We start from the raw sequence: 19,917 nt of genomic DNA on the forward strand, positions 1-19,917 counted from the left end.
GTGAACAAAAGCTGGGATGTTATCTGAAGGCTCAAGTACGAAGGATCTTCCAAGATCACTTATGTGATTGTAGGCAGTATTCATTTTTTCAAAGGCTTTTGGACTGAGAGCTTCATTCGTTATTAGCTCTTTGTCAGAGGCCACCCTCAGTGAGTGCCTTTCCATTATGGCAGTCTCTCGCCTTAAAGCCATCAAGGCAGAGAGTTTGTTAACAAGGTGGAAGTAACAGCTTTATGTATCCTAATCACTAAAGTGATATTTTATCACCTTTGCTATATTGTCTTGGTTAGAAGCAAACCATTAGAGCAGCTAATCTAAAGAGGTAGGGTTTATGCAAGAATGTGAATCCTGGGGTGATGATGGGGTGGATCATTGAGAGCTACTTTAGAAGAGCTCATGATATAAGGTGGGTAGAACATTTGGCTAGGACTTGGATCTGTAATAAAGACTCTTACTTTTTCCTTTCCCACTCTATAAAATCTAAATCTTGAGACTCATTTTACTGAGGAGTACCTCTTTAGGGGGTGCAGGTTTCCAAATGATGTACTTATTCATCTCAGAAACACGGGGTGAAAAAGTAGAAAGAAGATGATTTATTTACCTCAAGGAACCATGCAGGAGGCAAGAGGAAAAGAGTAAAGCCTAAGGTCCTACTTTCATGGCACCGTAATGTGCCACATGAATGTTCTGGATTCTGACCGACTCAACCATTCCAGGTTTGCCAGAAATGGGATGGACGGAAGTTGTAGTGTGGGGAAAAGAGCTGAATCTTTTTGCATGGTGGCTAGGTGAAGATTAAATGAAAGAGTATATTTTCCAGGGCCAGGGATATTAAAAATCTGTTCAGTTTTTAATTTTAAATGAGTTTTACACATAAGATGGATTATAGGATTAGAAGTTACTGTGGTCAGAGAGTCCAGGAAAGACCTCATGCAGATACTGATGAACAAGGGAGCATTCCGGAGAAGTTCAAGGTGCGAAGGTTGGAATGAATTTATTTATTCATTTAACAAACATGTATTGGTAGCTGACTCTATGCCGGCGTTTACACTGAACATAGGGGAGTGAAAATGACATTGTGGACAAATGGAAGAGATAGGTAAACAAGTGTCTTAACTAATGACCAGAGAAATACTTAAGGTAGGTGCAAAGTTCAGGTGTAGCTTTAAGAGTCATGGGTTAAACGAAAGGGGTTTAAGAAGTTACATAGTAAAACTAAACAAGTGGAGTTCAAGATGTGTTTGTCTTTCAGGTATTTTCTTTGTGATTACCATGGGGCTTAAATTTAACCTCCTAAAAATATAATACTTGTTTGATTTGATACCGACTTAACTTTAGTAGCTTAGATAATCTTATGTTACTCATGTGTTTGAACAAATTTTAAAGTTTTCACTGAGTTCATGAATGCCAAGCCTGTGTGAAATACATTTTGAAATCAAGTACAATATCTAAAATTGTCTCATTAGTTTCTGATTCATTTCATTGTCACTACTAATGCTCTGTAGGATTTTTAAGAATATAAGGTCCCAATTTCAGTTAATTATTGTTAGAGGTAATTATAATTTGAAATGGATACATCTTAACAATTTTTCCTTGAAAGAAAAACTTTCCAAAAAAAGTATTTCATTGAACAATACTTGTCTGCAGGTGATTGGATGTGTCCAGTTAATAAAGGAGAGGACAAGAAAAAGAAAGATACAAACAAAGATGAAGAAGAATGTAATGAGCCCAAAGGAGATCCAGAAATGGCACCTATATACTTGAAAAGGTTACTGCCAGTGTTTGCACAAACATTTCAGCAAACTATGCTACCTTCAATAAGGTAGTTATTCCTGCTATTTTTAGTTGTTAAATTGTATGAAGTATATAATTCGTTTATTCCTCTTTTCCAGAAGGATGTTGAGGTTTATTTTAATATTAAAAATACATGGTAAGAATAAAAAATAGACTAGAAATGGGAGCCATATTTTTTCTTCTAATGATCTGACTGAAGACAATAGTTTTCAAAATGAAGAGAACTAGGTTCCTAACACATTTTTTGCAGCTTTCTAAATATCAGCCCTGCAGAGAAGTGTTGATAAGTACAGCAAACTTTATGTAGGCCTATTGGTAGGATCATTGTTAGATGGTCAGTGAAGGAGTTACCTAGGCAAATGAGACTTGTTTCCTATTACTATACCCTTGTAGCCTAGTGAGCAAAACAAATGAGTAACAGTACAAAGTGATAAGTGCCTAAGACATGAAGTCAGGATTCTCTAGGAATACAAATGTTCTAGTTTGCTAGCAGCTAGAATGCAGTATACCAGAAATTTAAAAGGGGGAATTTAATAAGTTGCAAGTTAACAGTTTTTAGGCTGTGGAAGTGTCCCAGTTAAAGCAAGTCTATAGAAATGTCCAAACTAAGGCATCCAGGAAAAGATACCTTGACTCAAGAAGGCCGATGAAGTTCAGAGTTTCTCTCTCAAGTAGAAAGGCACATGGTGAACATGGTCAGGGTTTCTCTTTCACTTGGAAGGGCACATGGTGAATACAGCTTCATCTGCTAGCTGCTTCTCCAGCTCCCCAGGAGGTATTTTCCTTCTTCATCTCCAAAAGTTGCTGGCTGATGGACTCTCTGCTTTGTGGTTCTGTGGCATTCTCTGTTGTGACTTTCTCGAGGCTCTGTCGTTCTCTGCTCTCTCCGAATCTTCCACTTTCTCCAAAATGTTTCTTGTTTTATAGGATTCCAGTAAAATAATGAAGACCCACCTAGAATGGGTGGAGACATATCTCCCACTCTTGAGTGAATCACATCTTCATGGAGATAATCTAATGAAAGTTTCCAACATGCCATACTGAAATAGGGATTAGAAGAAGCGGCTACATTTACAAAATGGGATTAGGATTAAAACATGGCTTTTCTAGGGTACATACATCCTTTCAAACCAGCACCACAGATGATTTAAAAACTACTTGGGATGGGCAAATTACAGGAGATTTTATGTAGAAATGAGATTGAAATTGGTGTTTAAAGGATTCTTAGCTCTGTCTGAGATTCTACAAAGGTTTCATGCACTATGATTACTTTCCAGAAACCTACAACCTCCAGATGGGTTCCTAGGCCAGATAAGTCCTGAAACCCAGAGGGGCCAGCCTCTCCAGAACATCAACTAATTCCATCCCCATCCCATGTTATTGAGTGCCCTTTCCAACATTACAAAGTTAAAATGGGTATACCCCAAATACGCCTAAAGATTGGGGAAATTATATAATTATATAATCCATCAGCAAGTCCTGATGGCACTCCCTCTACCACGTATCTGTAGCTTGCCATTTCTTGTCATCTTTTGCCAATATTCTTGTCCATATTATCTCTGTCTGTATCTTGACGGCAGCAGTAGCCTCTTAATCATTCTCCCTTTTTTTTTCTCTCATGTCTCTACAGTCTATTCATACATATTAGGCTGGATTATTTTCTAAGTCATAATTACATCACATTGCTTTCCAATTTAAATGCAGCAGTAGAATCCAGTTGGCCTTGGATTAAAACCCAACTTATTTCGGGCTTACAAAGCCTTCATCATGTGCTGCCAGGCTTTGTGATCTCATTTGGTAGTATCTCACCCCTAACCCATTACATTTACAGTCTGCTAGCCTTCTTTCTGGTTTTTTTTTTAATTAATTAAGTAAAATTATAAGAAACAAACATTCCAAACACATACACACAGCAATTCACAATATCATCACATAGTTGCATATTCATCATCATGATCATTTGCCAGAACATTAGCATCAATTCAGAAAAAGAAATAAAAAGACAACAGAAAAATATAACAAACAGAAAAAAAAAATTTTACAGGCCATACCCCTTACTGATCCCTTTCATTGATCACTAACATTTCAAACTAAATCTGTTTTAACATTTGTTCCTCCTATTATTTATTTTTATTCCATATGTTCCTCTTGTCTGTTGACAAGGTAGATGAAAGGAGCATCAGACACAAGGTTTTCACAATCACACAGTCACATTGTGAAAGCTATATCATTATACAGTCATCATCAAGAAACATGGCTACTGGAACACAGCTCTACATTTTCAGGCAGTTCCCTCCAGCCTCTTCATTACATCTTGGATAACAAGGTGATATCTACTTGATGCATAAGAATAACCTCCAGGATAACCTCTCGACTCTGTTTGGAATCTCTCAGCCATTGACACTTTGTCTCATTTCGCTCTTCCCCCTTTTGGTCGAGAAGGTTTTCTCAATCTTTTGATGCTGGGTCTCAGCTCATTCTAGGGTTTTTCTCAATCCCTTGATGCTGAATCTCAGCTCATTCTGGGATTTCTGTCCTATGCTGCCAGGAAGATCCACACCCCTGGTAGTCATGTCCCACATAGACAGGAGAAGGGTGGTGAGTTTGCTTGCTGTGTTGGCTGGAGAGAGAGGCCACATCTGAGCAACAAAAGAGGTTCTCTTGGAGGTGACTCTTCGGCTTAATTTTAAGTAGGCTTGACCTATCCCCTGTGGGGTTAAGTTTCATATGAACAAACCCCAAGACTGGGGGCTCAGCCTATAGCTTTGGTTGTCCACACTGCTTGTGAGAATATCAAGAATTCAACTTGGGAAAGTTGAATTTTCCCCCGTTCTTACCATTCCCCGAAGGGGACTTTGCAAATACTTTTCCACTCACTGATCAAATCACTCTGAGATTCATCAGAGCATCACCTGGACAAACCAACAAAATCTCATGTCCTATACAAACTTCCATGTACTTAAGATGTTCACTCAACTATCTACATAAGTTATGTTAGGAGATGCGCTAGTCAAAGTATAGATTTGTACCAAATAAACATTTTTTGCTCTAGTCTCACACATTAGTTGAAATTTTAAAATATTAAGTACCATCTATTTTCAGCATACTGCAGTAATGACATTCTTTTGTTCTTCCTCATGCAAAAACATTTTTTAAATTTCTACATTTAGTCACTATCATTATACACTCTAGGCATTCCTAGATTACACCATCTCAATCTTTATCGTCTATCTTTCTTTGTGATTTCATTTATGCCCCAGCCCTCCTCCCTCTATCATTCTCATATGCAGCTTCATTCAGTGTTTTAATATAATTGTATGACAGTTAGGTAATGTTGTGCTGTCCATTTCTGAGTTTTTATATTCAGTCCTGTTGCACAGTCTGTATCCCTTCAGCTCCAATTACCCAATATCTTACCCTATTTCTGTCTCCTGATGGTCTCTGTTACCAAAGAGATATTCCAAGTTTATTCACTAATGTCAATTCATATCAGTGAGACCGTGCAGCATTTGTCCTTTTGTTTCTCGCTAATTACACTCAGCATAATGTCCTTAAGGTCCATTCATATTGTTACATACTTCATAACTTTATTCTGTCTTACAGCTGCATAATATTCCATCTTATGTAAATGTCACAGTTTGTTTAGCCAACTGTCTGTTGATAGACATTTTGACTGTTTCCATCTCTTGGTAATTGTTAATAATGCTGCTATACACATTGGTGTGTAAATGTCCATTTGTTTCCTTGGCCTCGTGTCCTTTAAGTAGAGACAACATATAGATGGGTCCTGTTTTTTAATCCATTCTGCCAGACTATGTCTTTTGATTGGAGAGTTTAATCCATTAACATTCAGTGTTATTACTGCGTGGGTAGTACTTTCTTCTACTATTTTGCCTTCTGGATTTTATATGTCATATCTAATTTTCCTTCTTTTTACCTTTACTCATAGTCTTCCTTTCTACGCGCTTCTCGACACCTCTCTCTTCTGTCTTCATATCTGTCTCTAGTGTTCCCTTTAGTATTTCTTGCAGAGCTGGTCTCTTGGTCACAAATTCTCTCAGTGATTTTTTTGTCTGAGAAAGTTTTAATTTCTCCTTCAGTTTCTCCCTCATTTTTGAAGGACAATTTTGCTGGATATAGAATTCTTGGTTGGCAGTTTTTCTCTTTTAGTAATTTAAATATATTATCCCACTGTCTTCCCGCCTCCATGGTTTCTGCTGAGAGATCTGCGCATAGTCTTATTGGGCTTCCCTTGTATGTGATGGGTTGCTTTTCTCTTACTGCTTTCAAGATCCTCTCTTTCTCTTTGACCTCTGACATTCTGATTATTAAATGTCTTGGAGTATGTCTATTTGGATCTATTCTCTTTGGGGTACGCTGCACTTCTTGGATCTGTAATTTTAAGTCTTTCATAAGAGTTGGGAAATTTTCAGTGATAATTTTCTCCATTAGTTTTTTTCCTCCTTTTCCCTTCTCTTCTCCTTCTGGGACACCCACAACACGTATATTCGTGCGCTTCATATTGTCTTTCAATTCCCTTAGTCCCTGCTCATATTTTTCCATTTTTTCCCTATAGTTTCTGTTCTTGTCAGATTTCAGATGTTCTGTCCTCTAGTACAGAAATCCAATGTTCTGTCTCTTGAAATCTACTACTGTAGGTTTCCATTGTTTTTTTCATCTCTTCTACTGTGTCTTTCATTCCCATAAGTTCTGTGATTTGTTTTTTCAGACTTTCAGTTTCTTCTTTTTGTTCTTGCCTTTCCTTCTTTATATCCTCCCTCAATTCATTGATTTGGTTTTTGATGAGGTTTTCCATGTCTGTTCATACATTCTGAATTAATTGTTTCAGCTCCTGTATGTCATTTGAATTGTTGGTTTGTTCCTTTGACTGGGCCATATCTTCAATTTTCCTAGTGTGATTTGTTATTTTTTGCTGGCGTCTAGGCATTTATACCTTAATTAGTTTATTCTGGAGATTGCTTTCACTTCTTTTATCTAGGGTTTTCTTGCTGGATGAATTTGTTGTCTATTTGTTCTTTGACATTCCGTTCAGCTTTATCTGGACCTTTCGCTTAAGTTTTGTTTAACAGAGGAGAATTTTTCAGCTCTTGTTTTCTTGTTTCTTGCCCTACCTGAATGATGCCTTTTTCTCCTCATCCTTAGGAGGGTCTACTTAGATATTACAGACCCCAGCCAGATTTTCCCAGACCAAACTGGCCTCCTATCAGGAGGAAAGAGTCACCTGCATCGGTTTTCCCTGAGGGTGAGAAAAAAACTTTCCTGTGAAGTCTCTGGACTCTGTTTTTCTTATCCTGCCCAGTATGTGGCGCTTGTCTGACTGCAGGTCCCACCAGCATAAGATGATGCAGTACCTTTAACTTTGGCAGACTCTCCTTGCTGGGGGCGTGGTGGAGACAGAGGAGAGGTTGTAGGCTGGTTTTAATGGTTTCAAATTACCAAGCCCTGGTGTCTGAATTCCTTGATGGAGGGACTCCACCTCGGTGGGGCTTCACCCCTCCCCTGGGGAATGCACAAACCCCCAAAAGAGCTCCCTTCTGTCTATGCCTGGGGCAGTTGCGGCCTGAAAAGTCCTGTCGCTGTATCCAGAGGCAGTCAAGCCTTTGTAGAAACACAGCCACAAAAACCTCTGTTTCCTTCTTTTTTTTTTCCCCCTTTTTCTGTCAGTCCTGCCCCCTTGGCGCCTTGGCAAAAATGAGCAACCTCCACTTTGATCAGGTTCACCTAAGCTGGGGGCCTATTTTTAGTAGTCAGAATTTGTTAATTAGTTCCACAATTGGTGTTTGATTGTGCCCAGTCCCTGCTGCTGGTAAAGTCCTTTCCTTTCCCTTCCCATCTGAGAAGCGGCCTGTGGGGGAGAGGTGCTGGCCGCTGCAGCTTTGGGAACTCACGGTTCTGGGGGATGCTCGCAGCCGGTCCATCTGGTCCAGACTGAGGTACGCTGTGTATTTGGTTACTGCCGTGGCTCCGGGAGCTGTTCTGTACTGTTTCTGGTTATTTAGTAGTTGTTCTGGAGGACGAACTAAAATGCACATGTTGTTAAGCTGCCATCTTGACCCAGAAGTCCCCCCTTCTTTCTGTGTTTGAAATTCTCCCAAGTATATCAATTCCTTAGATTTTTTTCTTAGTTTTTCCCTCTGCTTGAAACTTTCTGTCCTCGCATCTTTTGAATGGCTGGTTGCTTTATATAATTCAGGTCTCAGTTCAGGTGTTATATCCCCTGAAGTTTGTCTACCTAATTACATTTTAAGACAACTTTCAAGTCCTGTTTTATCCTCACAGAGCTTATTTGAAATCCTACTTTTCTTTGACTTTACTTTTTATTTTTAAATTTGTTTGTCTCCCCTCTAAAGTAAGCCCCGTGAGAGCTGGTTTAACCTGTATACCACTGGATTACTCCAAAGGCAAGGAAGTATAGAATGGGACCTAATATTTAGTGGGTCCTTAATAAATATTTACCGAATGATTGAATTCATATGAGTTTGTCCAGAATTGCAAGTATTTTGATATTTCTTTAACGTAGGATATGTTTGGAAAGCCCAGTAGTGAATAATGTTAAGTAGTTAAGTAGGAACTCTTTTATGACCCTAGAAGGCCTTTAACTCCCAGTTAAAGAAGGATTATTCAAGACCTGTATGGGAATTTGATACAATTAGATTTGTGATTTATAAATCACTTTGGCAACATGATGGAAAAAAAGGCTGGAGGAGGGCAGGAATAGAAACAGACCAACTGTAGGTTTTATTGCAGTAGAAACTTCAGACAGTGGCGGGAGACTTGATTGGTGGGCACAAATTTAAGAGGTTGGAAAGTAAATTGTATAGGGGTCGGTGACTAGGTTGACATGAGAATTGAAGGAAAAAAAGTTGTGAATGAGAACTGCCAGATTTTAGTTTTCTGTAAAAGAGAATTTGATTTTGGTCATTTTAAGTTTGGAAAGTTTATAGAACATGTAGTCTTGAAGGGTTCAGGTACTTCAAATACCAGTATTATGAGTTGATCTTGAAGTGTGAGCAGTCTGCTTTAAATATGTGGCAGAAAAATCATTCACTGTGAACATTTAAGAGCTTAGTTTTTTACTCTCCAAATAGCTATGGAGGTGTAGGTGTTTGTGGGGCCACATTTTCTATTTTATAAAGGAATTGAATCATCTTTAATTATCAAGTTCAATTTTTTTCCATGAATTTTAAATATAATGTTATCTTTTTTTCAAGTTCAATTTTGAACAAGATAATTTCATCTGAAAAATTTAAAGCACTTGCTGACATGCCAATAAAAAATCATAACTTGTAGTTGAAGTAGAACTGCATCATGACAAGGCCATCAGAAAATTATCAAGTATGCCATCATGTACCAGTGTCCCTTTATTTGAATGATTATCTTCTATCATCCTTTTTTTTAAACTTTCTTTATTGTATAATATAACATATATACAAAGCAAAGAAAGGAAAAAGAAATAGTTTTCAAAGCACTGTTCAACAAGTAGTTACAGGGCAGATCCCAGAGTTTGTCGTGGGCTACTATACCATCCTCTCAGGTTTTTCCTTCTAGCTGCTCCACAATATAAGAGGCTAGAAGGAATAAATATTTTTTTATCATCACAATCAACTTTTTGTTTTTCTTTTTTTGTGCGAAATAGCAATACGCAATAAAAAGCAGTAAATTTCAAAGCACAGCACCACAATTAGTTGTACAACAGATTTCAGAGTTTGGTATGGGTTACAATTCTACCATTATTGGTTTTTACTTCTAACTGTTCTAGGATACTGGAGACTAAAAGAAGTATCAATTTAATGATTCAGCAGTCGTATTCATTTGTTAAACCCTACCTTCTCTGTTTAACTCCACCATTACCTTTGATCTTTCTGTCCCACTTCTTTAGGGGGTATTTGGGCTATGGCCATTCTAACTTTTTCGTGTTGAAAGGGGCTGTCAGTAATATGGGATAGGAGGATGGAACTAACTGATGTTCTGGATAGGCTGGACCCTGTAGGTTTCAGTACTTTCTGTCGTCCTTTTAAATGTTTGGAAATTGTCTAAACAAAATTTCAGTTTTAGCACAATTGATGCTACATTCTCTCAGTAGCAGACATATTTAATTGTGGCTACGAAGATAGCATATGTCTTAGTTAAGAGCCAAGAATCTGGAGTCAGCTCAAAGTGGATTCAGATGTTAGCCCTGCCTCTTCCTATTTGGGTGACCTTGGATAAGGTAGTTAACCTCTTATTTTTTTTTTTTTTTTTTTTTTACGTGGGCAGGCACCAGAAATCGAACCCGGGTCCTCTGGCATGGCAGGCAAGCTTTCTTTCCTGCTGAGCCACCGTGACCCACCCGAGGTAGTTAACCTTTTGATTGCACTTGTTCCTCTCTAAAGTGGGATAATAATACTTAATTCTCTTCAGGTATATATTAGCTCAGGTTCTCTAGAGAAACAGAATCCTCAGGAAATACCTGTAAATATAAAATTTTTAAAAGTGTCCTCACATAACCATGGGGATGTAGAGTCTGTAGGGCAGGCTGCGAGCTGGCAGCTCCAATGAAGGTCCTCAATGAACTCAGGAGAGGCTGGCTGGCTGAAACAGCAAGAGTGTCTCTTCTGAATCCTCCTTAAAAGCCTTTTGGTATCGCTTCTCAGCCTTTTGGCTAAGATCAAGTGTAGTATCTGTTCTTATCAGTTTAATATCTGGTACGTTCTCTATCCGAGGACAATATATTAAATGGATTTTTGGAGCAGGGAGATGGAATAGGAGCTTGCTCTGTCCACTCCACGCATCGACCTGGTATTGCAGTACTTCCAGAAATAGTGCACCCCCTCCTCAACTGTGGTGTGAACTGACAGACTTGACTTTTTCTTGCTCTCCTGCTTTGCTTCTTTTCTTTACCAGACCAGGATGTCCACAGCTCTCTTCATGTTTTCCCCCCTGAGCTGGTTGTGCTGTTGTTTCTTCTTCATCTCTCTCTTTCTTTCTTTTAAAAAGGAAAAAACAAACAAAAAAAACCTTTTGGTGATTAGATTAAGCATCACTCATTGCAGAAGACACACTCCCCTTTCAGTCAGCTGTGGGTGCAGCCAATGTGGTCATGATTTAAGTCCATGAAATGTCCTCTTAGTGACAGGCCAGCACTCACTGTTCCAGACAACCGGGTACCACCACCTGGCCAAGTTGACATGTGAACCTGACCATGACAAGGTGTGAAGATAAAAATTAGCTTAACATGTTAAGTGTTTAGCATAGTTCTAAATATATTGGGAGTATTTGGAAATGGTTGTTCATTTTTTAGTATTACTTAGCAATATCAGTTTAGGTTGCAATCTAATTTTTGCTGTATCAGATTACTGGTTCAGGTAGAGGAGGACATATATATTTTGACATTACCCATTATCTAATATTGGCCTATGCACTATGTATTGTCATGAAATAAAAATCAGATAACAAATCATGAAGGCTTCAAAATGAGAATAACACTATCGGTGGAATAGTTTGTAAATTCTTTCTGTAAGATACTAAACTGAGGGTTTCTCCACTTTGTTTTAGAAGAAAGGCTACATAATAAATAAATGATTTTGGAGTTAGTGTTTAGTACTAGACAAAGATCAAGCATAGTTTTCAGCAACCAAGGATCCTTGAAGAGCCTTTTATTTAAAAAAAAAAGGCACAATTTGATTGATAGAAAAGTAGACTTGAATAATGGTGACATTTATGTAAAAAGATAGAAATTCTTCCAAAATTAATTTGTGTTATGTAGTTCCAAAGAAAATAACTACAGAATTTATTTTTAGAACTTGACAGATCCCAACATTCATCTGGAGGAATAAATAAATCTGGAGGATTGTTAAAAATCTGAAAGCTAGTGTAAATCTTTAGTAACGAAATCTTTATGATGACTAGCACAAGAATATGTAAATCATTGGAGTAGAGAGAGTAAATTGAATAGAATGGAATCACTAATCCACTTCACCAAATAAAGCCTATTTTATGTATAAGAATTGAAAGTATTATAATGGAGGTTTTCCAAATCATTTGGGAGAGAGAAGATCATTTAGTAAATGGTTTTAGCATGCCTACTTTGTACTTTGATTAAAAAAAAAAAGATCAGTTTAGACTTTTATCTTACATTTTACACCAAAACAAATTCTAGGTGGATTTTATTTTAAGAGGGAAAGAAAATGGAAAACTCCTTTATTCCTATCTCTGACCAGTATCACTGCTTTCCCTGCAACATTAGTTGTTGAGGTATATCATCCAGACTTTTTATACAGACATGCACTCACACACATGCACCACATACATATCCATGTGAATGATGTCTGGATTTTTTTTTTTTAATCATAAATGGGAAATATATAAGCCATATTGCTCTGAAACTTCCCCCCATAACAATATATTTTTCCATGTCAACATAAACGAAACATCTTATTTTTCTAACCTCTGCATACAATTCCATGTGTGGATGTAGCCCAGTTGACTCAACCACCCCTTTTCCACTCCCTCCCTTACTCTAGGATCCCCAGTATTCAGCTCTAAATGGTGGGTCAGAAGGTTTTAGTGGTATGTGGTGCCTCCAAGGTACTGTCTTAATTATAAAAAGAGCATATACAGATTGATAAAAATTTTAGAGCTCATTTAAATGAATTAGCCAGTGACATTAAGGCACAGTGCAAAGATTGCAAAAAAAGTGATTCAGTGGTAGAGTACTTACTTGCCATGTGGGACAATTCCCAGCCCATGCACCTCAATAAAAAGATGTCATTTCACCCATTAAAATTTTAAGAAACTGAAAAAATAAAACCTAACAACATCATGGTGAATTAGTACATAAATATATCATGATAATTTAAGTTGTTAGCTTTTTTGGAATCAGTTTATCAGTATGGATTCAATACTGATAAATACTAGGCATGTATAAAGGTATTCTTAAACATAAAAATCCTTTTCTGCTGAAAAAATATGAAAAAGCTATTTCCACAGAAATAGTGCTATTTATAATACAAAAGACTAAACTAAAATATTCACAATTTAGTTTATGTAATAGCGTTCAAACAGCAAAGTTTTATGTTTTGAACGTTATGTATAGTGTAATAGTTAAGAGATGAGTTTGAGTTCAGGCTCTGTAATTTATTAGTTCTTTGACCTTGTTAGACTTCTTACCTTCCTGTGTCTCAGTTGCTACACCTGTAAACTGAGATAATAAAATCCATCTCATAGGGTTTGTTGGGTAGATTAAATGAGGTGTAATGTTTTTAAAGTATGTATATTAAAGAGTTTCCTGCCTCATAAGAAGGGCTCAGCATGTGATAACTTCAGATAACAGATAGATAGATAGTTAACATATAAACACTGTTATGGTCTGCTAATTAAAATAAATCAAGTATACATAAATGGTTTTACAACCAAATATAAATAGCCATTTACAGAAACTTATAGGAACTAACCTTGTTAGGTTAGTCTGCTGAATCCCTCCCACTATTTTTCTGTAATATACTTGTATTTATAATAGTGCACATTTGATTAATTAAAGAATATGTAGTGTTAGGAATTTCATCTTAGAGTTTGGAGGTATATAAAGTTGAAACTGTATGTTAATACATGTGTGTCACATGCCTTTCTTGAAAAGCAGTAATGATTTTTGCCTTTCTGCTCTTATGGAAGTCACCTCAAGGGTTATGATTTCTTCACCTTAATAGTTAGAATATTGCTAAATGCTCAGAAAATATTTGTTAAATTGTTTCCTGTGATAAGATAGCCCAGTTTCCTCTTAGTCTACTATAATTTAAATTGTGTAATATATTTTAAAAGAAGATGTTGCTTTTTATAAAATTGAGAATAGTTTGTATGAATTCACTGAATATCAGGTCCTGTGTTCTGAGTAAAGCGTCAAAGCTGGGTGAATAGAAGGGAGAGGAGGCATGTGAGGTTGTTAACAGTGGGAATGTTTTGGTACGTGAAATTACTAGGATCCCTTACTTTTTATGTATAATAAGAATATTGTTACCGTGAACATGGGTTTTAAATTTGACAAAGTACAAAAATACTTTTAATTCAAAATTTGTTTTACTAGACTATCAGGTGTTTTAAGTTGTTAGAGCTTTGTATTTTGGGTTATAGGAAATTTTAGATTAATTAAAATTGGCAGCATTTATATTCTTAGTATTTCTATTACTTTTTATTCTAAAATGAAGACCTTAATTATTATTCTGGTAAAATGTAAAATAGGATAATACATTGATAAAATTATAAAATGTCATTTTAGGTGAGTTTGATATGTTAATAGAAAAGAAGTGGCCTCAAAGATAAATCTGAGGGCGACTCAGTGGCAAGAGTTCTTACCTGCCATGCCAGAGACCTGGGTTCAATTCCCAGTGCCTGCCCATGCAAAAATAGATAGAGAGATAGATCTGAAATAGTACTAATATTGCTCTATTTTTGTATTCTTTTATTAAATCTTTTCAGCAGAGTATATAAAACTTTGAATTTTTTAGTTGTATTTTGTAAAATGCATAGTTGCATTTTGGATTATCTTAGCTTTATGTCATATCATGGATTCATTTTTTTTTCTTTTTCTTTTCAAGGAAAGCAAGTCTTGCTCTAATTAGAAAAATGATTCATTTTTGCTCTGAAGCACTCTTAAAAGAAGTTTGTGATTCTGATGTTGGTCACAATTTGCCTACAGTACTTGTGGAAATCACTGCAACTGTTCTTGATCAAGAGGTCAGTTTCTTATCTTTTTTGAAACTCCTTTAACTTTAATTCCATTTTGATAATGTTTAATAAAGAAATTTAAGTCTTGTCCTTATTTCAGTAAATCATTTTGCCTGTGACAAATTGCTATATTTGTCTACTTTAGGCAACTAAATTTAGTTTAATTTTCCTTTGATTTCCTTGCCATAGTTGACTTTTTTTTTTTTTTTTTTTTTAGGATGACGATGATGGCCATTTGCTAGCTTTGCAGATCATAAGAGATTTAGTAGATAAAGGTGGTGATATTTTTTTGGATCAGCTAGCAAGGCTTGGTGTAATTAGCAAAGTGTCAACTTTGGCAGGTCCTTCCTCTGATGATGAGAATGAAGAGGAATCAAAACCAGAAAAAGTGAGTGGTGTTAATTGTGATGATACCAGAAATAAGGTTTCTTTTGAGAAAATCCAGTTCTAATTTGTGATGGTTGTTAAAAAAAAATGACTCTATGAAATAGTACTTTAATTTTTAAAATTTTGCCTTTTTTCCCTGAATTTTACTGATACAATTTTTAACTTATACAAAGGTTGCAAATATAGTATATAATATATATATATATGTATGTAGACTACCCTTTATCCAAACTGACTTTTCAAAAAACCTGTTTGAGGAAGCTGAAAACAGAGAGCCCCTTTTTCAACTTTTTAAAAAGCCCCTTTTTTCACAGAAAGCATTCTCTTAAATAGTCCTTATTTATCAAAATCAGGAAACTTGATATAGATGTAAACTTAGTTTCTAATCCAGAGACCATATTCATATTTTTTCAGTGGTCCCTAATATACTTCATAGTAGTTTTTTCTTTTTCTTTGTCCAGAATCCAATCCAGGAGAATCCATTACATTTAGTTGGCATGTCTCTGATAACCTGCAACAGTTTCTCAGCCTTTCTTTGTCTTCCTAAGCTGTGGCATTTTTTGAAGAATTCAGACCAGTTATTGTGGACAGTGACTCTTTGTGTTTGTGTAGTATTTCTTCATGATTGGATTCAGGTTATGCGTTTGCCAGGAATACCATAACAGGGGTCATATGTACTTCTCAACCAAAATTCTAGTGACTTTTTGTAGAACTTGATATGCAGAATCTAACATTCATATGGTAATACAAAAGCATATGAATAACAAAGGAGCCTTTAAAAAGAACATAGTTAAAGGAAGTACACCACTGGATTTCAAGGCTTTTTATAAAGTTAAAATAATCAAGAAAGCCTGATAATGGTATAAAGGTGGATTAATAACCTACATATATAGGGTCAGTTGATTTTCATCAAAAACGCTAAGAATTAATTGAGAATGAATGATCTTTTTAAAAAAAATGGGCAACTGAACAGTTGGATAGCATAAACCAAAAAAAAAAAAAAAAGAAAAAGAAACTTGGCCCAAATAGAAAAATTAGCTCAAGGTAATTCATAGACTTAAATGTTTTGGCTAAATTTTAAAATTTCTAGAGGAAAAAGGCGAAAATCTTAATGACCTGCAGTCCAACAAAGATTTTTAAATAGGATGTAAAAAAGAATGTACTATAAAAAGAAAAAATATCAATATGTTGGACTTCATCAAAATTGCTAACTTTTGTATACCCCGCCCCCCCCCCCCCTCCAAGAAAAGACACTTTAGAAAATGAAAAGGCAAGCATTCTGGTTTGCTAAAGCTGTGAGAATGCAATATACCAGAAATGGTTTAGCTTTTACTTTTACAATGGGGATTTATTAGTTTACAAATTTACAGTTCTAAGGCCATGGAAATGTCCCAGTTTAAGGCACCAGCAGGATGATGCCTTCTTTGAGGAGATGCCAACGGTATCCAGGCTTTCTCTGTCACATGGGAAGGCACATGGCTGGCTTCAGTTGATCCTTCCCTCCCAGGTTTTGCTGCCTTCAGGTTCTGGCTTTTTCAGTTTTGGTGGGTCCTTGCTTACTTCTCTGCGCTCTCTCTCTCCTAGGCTTTTTCTGTCATTTTATCCTTTCATGAAAGACTCTGGTAAAGGGATTAAAACCCACCAAGAATGGGCTGGGTCATATCTCAATTGAACCTAAACATCCTACCCACAAAAGGTCTGCACCCGCAGGGATGGATTAAAAGAACATGGACTTCCCCTCCTTTGATATTAATGACTGATATGTTATTTTATTGTTTACTGGTTCCAAAAAGAGTTTGAGGCCAATTACAAAAGAATTGTTGCAGGGTAAGGGAGGTATACTAATCAAAGTTTTAGATAACAGCAGATGCCAGGGAAGAAAGACAGAATTTAAGTCCAAATTTAAGATATCTACAAGGAATAAAATGGGCAGAATCTATGTAAAGTTGTTTCAATAAAAATGGATTGGTGAGAATATTAAAAAAAAAAAAAAAGGAAAGAGCATGGCCTTGCTATTCTGAAGGCTGCTCTTAGGCAAGGCTCAGTTAGGTGGTGCTAATTGCCATGGTTTGCTAAACCCCAATCAGCAATAGTCCTGTTGACTCTTAATACCTAGGGCTACAGCTCAGACTCTGTAATGGTTTCATGCCCTGGTTTGCCTTCCTGGAACATATAATTCCTGGAGGGTTCCTAGGTCAGATAAGTCCTGAAGCACAGCAGGACCAGCATCTCCATGATTATCAGTTAATTACATCCCCCTCTCCTTTAGTGTGGACACCTCTTCTCAGTGTAATAATAGGAACAGGCATTCCCCAAGTATTCCTATCGATTGGAAAAGGATTAAAGGAGAAGGAGGAGGTATAACTGAAAATGAGGTTTAGCAAATGAATATAGCTGTTAAATTGCTATATTATTATACCTTTTAACCTCCAGTGTTTTGGAGCAGCTAGAAGGGAAAATCTGAGATGATGGAATGGTAGCCCATGACAGACTCTGGGATCTGTTCTGTAACTACTTGTTGAAGTGTACTTTGAAAAGTATGGCTTTTTTCTCTTTGCTTTGTATATATGTTATATTTTACAATACAAAAAAAAGTTCTTGTTTTTAAATAAGAACATGGCCTTTTCTGGATTTATATAAAAGCTTCAAACTGGCATAGCAAACCAGAGAATTCTCTCAAATTTCTTTTTCCTGTAAATGTCTTTATTTGGCTTTCATTTTGGATGCATATTTTCAGCATTTTAAAGAAGTTCTATTGTCACTTGTCTTACATAGTTCTTGATGAGAAGTCTGCAGTTTTCATATCTTTGTTCCTTTTTGCACGATGTTATCCTTTTTTCCTATAGCTGTTTTAGATTTTTATCACTGACTTTCACCATTTGGTCTTGAAGTGTCTTAGTGTGTATGAGTTTGTATATACACAAATTACCCCTATTGGGTTTCACTAAATTTCTTTTATCTGTGGGTTTATAGTTCTGATCAAATTTAGAAAATTTTCAGCTTTTAATCCTTCAGATATTTTGTCTCCTATCATCTTTTTGCTTGGGGCTCAAATTACACTTATGTTAGACTACTTAATATTGTCCCACAGTTTACTGAGACTTTTCCCTCTTTTTTCTTTTTGCTTCCTGTCTGATGGATTCTGCAGATGTTTTCAAGTTCCCTACCTTTTTAAAAAATGCACTGAAAGAGAGAAAAGAAGTGTGACTACTGAAGTATTACTGGCAGAGAGAGTTCAGGTAGAGTCGAGAGGCTATTCTGGAGATGCTCTTATGCAAACTTCAGTTAGACCTTGCTACCTATCATAATCTGCCAAACTCCAACTGGAACCATTACATTTAGCCATAATCTGCCAAACTCCAACCGGAACCATTTAGCCAATCCTAAAGAACACCTAGGGCGGTACATATAAGATTCCACAAGGTTTCAATGCACTAGAGCAACTTTCCAGAAACCTACAACCTCCAGATGGGTTCCTGGTCCAGATAAGTCCTGAATCCTAGAGGGCCCAGCCTCTCCAGAATGTCAGATAGTTCCATCTCCCTACCCCATATTAGTGACAGACCTTTTCAGTATGAAAGATTTAGAAATGCCCCAACACCCCTAAAGAGAGGAATTGAAAAATCAAAGGTAATGGTGGAGTTGCACAGAGAAGATAGGATTTAACAAATGACTATGAATGCTGAATCATTAAATTGATATCTTTTAGTCTCCAATATCTTAGAACAGCTAGAAGTAAAAACCTAAAATTGTGGAATTGTAACCCATGTCAAATTCTGAAATATGTTTTACAACTAATTGTGGTGCAGTCCTTTGAAATTTATTGCTTTTTTGTAATATATGTCATGTTTCACACAAAAAAGGGAAAAAGTAAATTGTGATGATAAAAAATATTTCATCCTTCTAGTTTCCTATATTCTGAAGCAACTAGAAGGAAAAATCTCAGAGGATCGTATATATGTTATACTATACAATAAAAAAGTTAAAAAAAAATACATCTCACTTGAAGTTTTCTAAGTTTTCATTTTTATATTTGAAGTGTATGAAGTTTTTAGTTTCACTGAATTTATTAGGAATTCTGAAAATGTGTTTTAAATAAATTTTGATTATTCTTGTAATCAGTGTTCATTTTGCGTCAAATCAAAATAAATACTGAAGTACTGATAATGTCATTTTTTTCTGACATATTGTAATGCCTAGTGGCACTCAAATGGAGATGGCATATTGAACAGAAGAGAACAGAGATTCATATTCATGGCTGAAATAGTTCCTATAAAGGCCATTAAAGGTGAAAGGATTATGCCCCCCCACCATATGTAGTTAAAAATAAAAAAAATTGTCATTAAAAAAAATGCACTGATCTAATTCATTAATGCCATCTAGTGAAGTTTATGTATTGTATTTTTTACTTTTTTCTTCCAATTCTCCACTCATTATTTTGATGTTTTACTTAAATACTTGAAAATAGTTATGTCTCTTAACAACATCCTCCATCTTTAGTATTTCTGAGTTTTTCTATTGACTGATTTTTCTTCTGATTATTGGTCGTACTTTCCTGCTCTTTCATTTGTGTGATAATTTTATTAAATTGGATGCTGGATACTGTGAATGTTGTTGCGTGTCTAGATTTTGTGGTCTTCCTTTAAAAAATGTTGAATTTATTTTGCAAATTTTTTTTTTTTGGCAGAGAAATTAGATTCATGCTTTAAATTAGATTCCTTCTAGCTTTAGGTCTAGAGTAGCATTTACTCTAGGGATAGTTCATCCTACTACTAACATGTAACTCGAGTGGGATCTGCATGAATGCCCTGGTTGATCCACAGGGATTTTCAGCTCTGATTGGTTGGAATGTGAAAATCCAGCCACCTTTTGTGAACCTTGGGAATTATTAATCTCATGATTTCTTGCTGTTCTCTGTCCAGTGTTGTATTCACTCTGTACTTAGTTGGCCTAGTACTCAGTGGAGACTCATGGCGACTTCTTTGCAGATTTCTGGAGTTCTTTTTCTGCTTCATT

General features: G+C 36.1%; 1 protein-coding gene and 1 non-coding gene across 13 annotated transcripts in view; both read left to right on the plus strand.

The window, feature by feature from the left end:
• Positions 1-19,917, plus strand: part of HECTD1 (HECT domain E3 ubiquitin protein ligase 1) — a 108,364-nt gene that overhangs the window by 41,082 nt on the left and 47,365 nt on the right. For all 12 annotated transcript variants that reach the window (XM_077127011.1, XM_077127012.1, XM_077127014.1 and 9 more), the window contains exons 10-12: positions 1,648-1,822; positions 14,385-14,523; positions 14,732-14,902. In XM_077127011.1, the coding sequence (XP_076983126.1) occupies positions 1,648-1,822; positions 14,385-14,523; positions 14,732-14,902 (485 nt within the window). The remainder of the gene's footprint in view (positions 1-1,647; positions 1,823-14,384; positions 14,524-14,731; positions 14,903-19,917) is intronic.
• LOC143656674 (U2 spliceosomal RNA) lies at positions 10,437-10,627 on the plus strand. Its single transcript, XR_013162578.1, has one exon. It is a non-coding gene; the product is annotated as a U2 spliceosomal RNA (small nuclear RNA).

This window comes from Tamandua tetradactyla, chromosome 14, assembly GCF_023851605.1.
Source record: "Tamandua tetradactyla isolate mTamTet1 chromosome 14, mTamTet1.pri, whole genome shotgun sequence".
NCBI classification, from domain to species: domain Eukaryota; kingdom Metazoa; phylum Chordata; class Mammalia; order Pilosa; family Myrmecophagidae; genus Tamandua; species Tamandua tetradactyla.